At 37.9% G+C, this 7,187-nt stretch overlaps 1 protein-coding gene across 1 annotated transcript; it reads left to right on the top strand.

The window, feature by feature from the left end:
* Nucleotides 1-5,038: 5,038 nt before the first annotated feature.
* Nucleotides 5,039-6,223, top strand: LOC125339363 (enhancer of rudimentary homolog). Its single transcript, XM_048330511.1, has 2 exons — nt 5,039-5,059; nt 5,494-6,223. The coding sequence occupies exons 1-2, from the start codon at nt 5,039-5,041 to the stop codon at nt 5,866-5,868; spliced, it is 396 nt and encodes a 131-aa protein (XP_048186468.1). The 3' UTR covers nt 5,869-6,223.
* Nucleotides 6,224-7,187: the final 964 nt, after the last annotated feature.

Genomic DNA, 7,187 nt, shown 5'->3' with positions numbered 1-7,187 from the left:
CCTAAAAACTTCCCATACTTTCAACAGAGAGAGGCCAAGTCACTCTGAATTGCGTAAAAGCATTTTATAGAAGGAATCAGAAAATTAAACAATTGAATCGCATACTTTTATTAGAAAGTAATACCCTATGTTTATGAAAAGAGAATCCACTTGTGAATTGTAATGAAAACGTTTATAAAACTCTAAAATATTATTGCCTTTACTTTATTAAAATTGTCTCCTTCCTTTCTGTGTTCATAACCAGCATCAGTTTACAAATAAAGTATTAAGTAGAATTGCTATCATATGTCCTAGGTTTCAAGCATGGTTGGGCACAAACTTTAAACTTCTTGTCTTTTTATATATTTCTTTGGTATTTGAGTTGAATATTGGAGATGAAGAGCTAATCTCTATTCTCCCTCCAAACTTGTTTATTCTCCATGTAAACCTATCCTCTCAGTAGAAAACTACCATGAGAGATCGTTGTAGTCTCTGAGTTTATTGCTACTAGACAAACTGTTCTAAGAAGATTTGATAAACAAATTAAGACACTGAGATCAAACAGTGATTGAATCAACATAAAACACTTACAACATGGTGCAAATAGAGAATATTGGCCATTTTACCCAAGTCCCTTACTTCTCTGTCTCTCTGTCTCTGTCTCTCTGTCTCTCTCTGTGTATCTCTGTCTCTCCTCCCCCGTCTCATCTCCCCACACCAACACCTGATGTGGTTGCTGAGAGTGGACAAGGAAGATTAGCAGATGAACCACTTTTCTCTACTAAAACATGGGGACGAGTTCCCTTGGGTTGTTATAACAAAGCACCCTAGGCTATGTGGATTATAACAGTAGATCATTTGTTTCTTACAGTTCTGGAGGCTAGGAGTTCAAGATGGCAGCAGATTTAGTGGCTGGGGAAGCTCACTTCCTAGTCCATAGAAAGCCATCGTCTGCTCTAATCTCACACGGCAAAGGGGTAAATGAGTTCCCTCAGGCTTCTTTTATAAAGTACTAACCCCACTGGTGAGAGTTGTGCTCTATGACATAAGCACTTTCCAAAGACTCTCCCTCCTAATCCTGTCACCTCAGGGTTAAGGTTTCAGCAGATCCACTTTAAGAAGACATTAATTTTTAGAACATATTGCTAAGTTTTATCTCTCTTCATTTAGTCTAGGTTTCTTTGTAGCAGATCTGCTGATTCTTAAATTGCATGCCACTCATTAGACTACTATTAGAGCTATAACAGTCTTTACTAATTATTTCACACTGATTAGGTTAGGTTCTTTACTCTGATATCACATGCTATGAATGATGCCCCACCAATTGCCCCTTCTTCCGCAGACTCACACACTGTGGAGTATTGTCCTTCTGTGGCATTGTGGTGATGGGAAAATGCTTTCACACCCCCCACCAAGGCAATCCCAGTGCCCTTGCCAGGGACTGGCTTCAACACCAATTGAACAGAGAGGATGCTGGGAAAAGCCATCTCACTGAATAAGAGCCATTCTTTTTTTTTTTTTTTTTTTTTTTTTTTTAGAATATTGTCACCTTCATGCTTCTAGCCCAGGGGCTGGGAATGTGGCTTAGTGGTAGAGTGTTTGCCTAGCATGCATGAAGCTTTGGATTCGATTCCTCAGTACCACATAAACCAAAAAAGCCAGAAGTGGTGCTGTGGCTCAAGTGGTGGAACACTGGCTTTGATCACAGAGGGGCTCAGGGACAGTGCCCAGGCTCTGAGTTCAAGTCCCAGGACTGGCAAAAAGAAAGAAAGAAATCCTAAAGGATGAGAACAGCAGAACAGTAAAGTGGAAAGAACTGAGAATTCGATGATTCCAGTAAGCCACTGAATTAATCAACCCTGAAATGACCCTGTCTCTGCTATTCTTATTATATAAGATTCTCTTCAATGTTTAAGGCATTGATTTTTCAATTTTATTTTACATAAAAAAAATTTCTAATCCCATCTGAAAGCGAAGAATGACTCCATTTTGTATTGTCCTAAAACTAATAACACAAAATCAAAGACAGAATTCACTGAGTTCAGGACTTATATTCTTAAAAATACTTCCACTAACTTGACTTGCTCATGATACATTTAAAGCATACAGTTAAAATGTCTCCCTTTATTCCTGTATATGCATCACCTGAGCAGCTTTGACAGAGTCTTTTTTCACCTTTATCTCTTTATCTTAATTGTTAAATGGCTCCCCCACAATTCCCACTTCTTCTAGCTCAGGATCTTCTCACTCTTTCTCCCTTTAATATCCTTTCATGCTTTCAGATTTTTCATTTGAATGACACTAGGGTCAAAGGATTTAAGCCAAGAGGACATAGGCCCATCTAAAGTTATTCTGTATTCCTTTATTAGCATACTTACTAGTATTTTTCTTTTCAATTTACCTTAGACAAATGACATTATAGATCCTTAATGACCTCATTAACTAGTGCTTATTGAAACAGCTGCAGTGGTTCACTCAACTGGATCTTTTTTCATATATTAAACAGAGCCCAGAGGAAAAATAATACCTTTCTTGGAAGGCACTCCCTTAGGAGAACTTTCTGTGATATTCTTGCTGTTGGCACTTTTCTAAGTGACCTTGAGTTTGTCTTCATTTTCTTTTTTATTTTTCCCCATACAAAGTCAGATGATGATTCACTATCCCTTTTTCTGGTCCTGACATAAATTTTCTTCAACTTTTAAGTGTGAGACCTGTGATTTCCATCCAAGAGATAGCCCAGTCTTGGTAAACACTTGGCTGAGTCATTCTGAGACACTGTGTGAACTTGTGGCAGTCTCCAGACACTGTAGGGGGCATAGAACCTTGCTCCTGGGAAAGCACACATCTTCAAGATTGGAGGGAGGCTGTCAGAATGAATTAGCATTGAATGAAATATTCATTATCCCTTCACCTTTAGAGAGGTGAGGGGAATATTTTGTGTCTGCCAGAGGAGATTTGTCTTTTCATGCAGTGAAGTCAACAAAGGAGTGCCTTACAGGTCATAGAATATGTTTGAGATATATTACAGTAGTTTTCAGAGCACCTAGAAATCCCAATCATCTGAAAGATAGGAAAAATGTTGGGTTGTGAAGGACATATGTTTAGCACACTCAAAGCCTTGGAGTAGATCTTCACAACTTGGACTGTAATACCAAAAGTAAAATATAATCGAGAATAGGTAAACATAAAAAAGACTCACTGGGCAAAAGTGCTCAGAATTACAATATCCATTTGCTAAAAGTGAACCCGGTACATTCAAAGAGATTTCAAAATCTTTCTCAAAATGAATGTCAGCAGATTTGACTAGGTGCCATAATAAAGTTATCTAACTTGTTCCTAGTTCATAACAAATAAAACTCACAACATCAAAAAGGGATGTATTGTTGGGAGGAGGAAGAAAGGGATGGTTTTAGTAACAAGCATATTGAAAGCAGGGGAGAGGACAGATAAATAAGCCCAGAGGTGATTTCACAATGCTTTCTAGTACATTCAGCTAGTGCCTGCAGTTAACCAACGTTGAAGTTTTCACTATTTAATAGTTAACAATTACATTTAATACTTACAATCAAAACTTTCAGCTAGTGAGAATGACTAGTTATATTTAATACACATGACTTTTTCATTGTCAGACTTTTTCAGCAATGATAGTAGACAAAATAACAATGACAAAGTTATTTTCCCCACTAAATCTGTGAAAGAAAAACTACTCATCAACACCAAAAAAAACAAATTATGTTTGACTACATTTCATTAAACAAAGCAAATCCTGTATCTATTAAAAAAATGTTTAAGCCATTTTTAAAATGAAAGTAATTTGACATTCCCAAAGGAAAACAGAATTGATGCATAAATCCATCCTCAACATTCTCCCTTAGGAATTTTTTCTAGTCTTTTTTCCCTTTTGCTTTGCTACAATTTCAGTATCTTCCTTACCACTGATCTCTCTATTTCTAATATCTTCACCTTAAAAATTATCCACCTTGATCAGCAATCTTCTTGAAAAGTACAGTCTCCCCTCTGAATTCACCTCACAGTTACAGTGTTAACAGTTTACAACTGATCTCTGTGACCACTCACCAAGATTTCCCTGTAAGACTCCTTTATTTCCTAAGATGTAGTCATTTCCTTCAAGATTTTCCTTTATTTCCAGAGATGCAGTCTTTACCTTCCACTACCAAACATGCTTTAGTGCTTCTTTCTCAACTCATTTTCCTTTGGATTTGCCCCCTACATACTGGCTTTCCTGCCAAGACTGCATTTTCCTTTCTAAGAGCTTGCACTCACTGGTTTTGGAGAAAAACTAAAATGCTACCATCCTCATATTCCCAACTTCCTCAAATTCAACAAATGCCATTGTACAACCTCAAGCCCAATATTCACAAAATTAAAATCATCTCTCTGTCCAACCTGCTATGCTAACCTCACACTGAACTATTTTCTTTCTTGAAATCTTTGCTAACTATAATACCTCTCCATAAAACTTGGTCAGGCAGCTCAAGTTCACTTTTCCTCTACACATACCTGATGTCAAGTAACTTAATTAGTCTTCTCAGTCTCCTAGCATTTTTGCTGCACACTGTTAGAGGAGTTTAATAACAGTTGGTGTTTTATGACAGTATATAGATCATAGGGGAAAAAATCCTTGCGTTGGTTTAAATTTTTTGATGTGGAGCCCAAGTTTATTTCCATACAACACATTCTCCTCATAGTTGGTTGTCTCTGCATAAACATCTACTTCATTTCTATTGGTGATTTTTTTCTATCTCTGGGTTTGCATGTGCAGTCGTGGAATAACAGCTATATTATATTTGCCAACCTGTTCTGGGTCACTTCCAGGAATATTTCCAGCCATTCTACCTTCTGCACAATGTATACAAAGCCCAGAGGAACCATTTACAAATGGCTATGTTAAATAAAAATGTAAAGTATTATTTTAATAGCATAACAGTACTAACATCAAATGCACGAAGTAAAATCAGGCTGCTTACTCTGGTATTACTCAATTCAAACACAAATGTTCTCAGTACAAGAATGTGCTACTGAACAAGGCTAAGCTACCATGCTTTCAGGAAATGATGAGGTCAGAATGGAACTCCTCATGGCTTAACATCGTGATGCCTAGAGAATCCAGCTTTTTGTGGTCATTGTTACTTAGGATCCTTTATTATACTGAGTATAAAATGGGAAGAAATGTGGTTTTCCCCTGATATCACTGTAAATGATTTTAGTACCCTGCATATTGTATATACGTGTATTGGAACTAGGGAAGGGAAAGGGAATACTAAAATTGAGAGACAAAGGATTAAAAGACAAACCAATGCAACAGCAATGTTTACAAAACTATATAGTGAACGAGTGATACATCACTGTTGTAATTACTTTCAACATGCCATGTGAAACCGTAGCTTCTATTGTTGATGATCCTCTTGTATCCCCTTCCTGTGGTTGTACCTGCACTATCACTGTATCTTATCTGAGTACATTGGAAACAGTGTATACTGGTATTAGAACTAGGAAAGTGAGGTTGGCCGCAGCAGCGGCAGCAGAGGTAGCAGCAGCGAAGCGTTTGGCGCGAAGTCTCACACCATTTTGCTAGTACAGCCTACCAAGAGGCCAGAAGGCAGAACTTATGCTGACTATGAATCTGTGAATGAATGCATGGAAGGTGGTTGTAAAATGTATGAAGAGCATCTGAAGAGCATGAATCCCAACAGCACCTCCATCACGTATGATGTCAGCCAGTTGTTTGATTTTATCGATAATCTAGCAGATCTCAGCTGCCTTGTTTACCGAGCTGATACCCAGACATACCAGCCTTATAACAAAGACTGGATCAAAGAAAAGATCTACGTGTTCCTTCGTCGGCAGGCCCAACAGGCTGGGAAATAATTGAGTTGGAAGCATTAGGACACACGGGGTGGGCTTGGAACACAGTTGTGTACAATGTGCTATAGTGGGAGTTTGTATTACAGTGATGCTGTTTCCATTTTGTTACACTCTAGCCAAGATCGAATGTATTAGATGAAATGTGGGGACCTTTTCGATTGAAAGCCCTCATTGTATCTTTTCCTTTTTCTTTTCTTTTTTTTTTACTTAAACATTTTTATGATGATTTAGATATGGAAGTTGTTCATTGTCAGTTAATGTTGGTTCCAGTCCTTCAAACTGTTCCTATCTACTTTATAACATTCAAATACTAATCCTTCAAGATGGGGTGGGGTAGACACAATTTAGTTATGTACTCAGATAAAGTCTTAGTGCAAAGTAAATAAATGTTCTTTAATTATAAAAAAAAAAAAAAGAGAACTAGGAAAGTGAAAGGGAATACCAAAATTGAGAGACACAGGATAAAAAGACAAACGACTCCAAAAGCAATACTTGCAAAACTGTTTGGTGTAAACCAACTGAACAACTCATGGGGGGAGAGGGTAAGGGGGAGGGGGAGGAGGGAATGAGGGAGGAGGTAACAAACAGTACAAGAAATGTACCCAAGGCCTAACGTATGAAACTGTAACCTCTGTGTACATCACTTTGACAATAAATAAGAAAAAAAAAAACTATATAGTGTAAACCAACTGTACAACTCATGGTGGGGAGAGGGAAATGGGGAGAGAGAAAGTGGGGGGAAAATGTCAAAATGTCCTCACTGCCTTACATATGAAACTGTAACCCCTCTGTACTTCACTTTGACAATAAAGAAAAAAAAAGAAGAAAAACAATAAAATAAAAAAATAAAATGGGAAGAAATACTGTGCTTAAATGGATACAAACTAGCCTCATACATATGCAGATTTGTGACTGTTCAATATTAGCCAACAGCCAGGTAGAACTAGTATTGTAGAACTAAATAAGCTCTACAATGCCCAGCAAGCCCACACATTGCTGGCTGGCACTGTGGCAACTGGAACAAGACTAGCTACCACGAGACTCCATAGAGGACACACAAAGATGCCACATGGTATGAAGGAGGCGGCTGATGCAGATCCTCTCCAAGTGGTGAGTGTGCTGGATAATTAGAATGTGGTTTCTGGCATCAGAGATGAGGTAAGCCTACCTAGTGCCTGGAGATCATGGCTCAAACAAGGTCTGCTTCTACTTCTGTTACATAAGAGAGTTTATCATTAAGAAATAATTAGTTATTCTCTGCCAGGAGGGGAACAGAGATGCTTTCATATCCTAAAGGCAGACTCTCAAAATTACAAAATCTA

The sequence above is a fragment of the Perognathus longimembris genome, chromosome 21, assembly GCF_023159225.1.
Source record: "Perognathus longimembris pacificus isolate PPM17 chromosome 21, ASM2315922v1, whole genome shotgun sequence".
In the NCBI taxonomy this organism is placed as follows: Eukaryota; Metazoa; Chordata; class Mammalia; order Rodentia; family Heteromyidae; genus Perognathus; species Perognathus longimembris.
The sequence above is the reverse complement of the archived record's forward strand: the minus strand, read 5'-3'. Positions and strand labels throughout refer to the sequence as shown.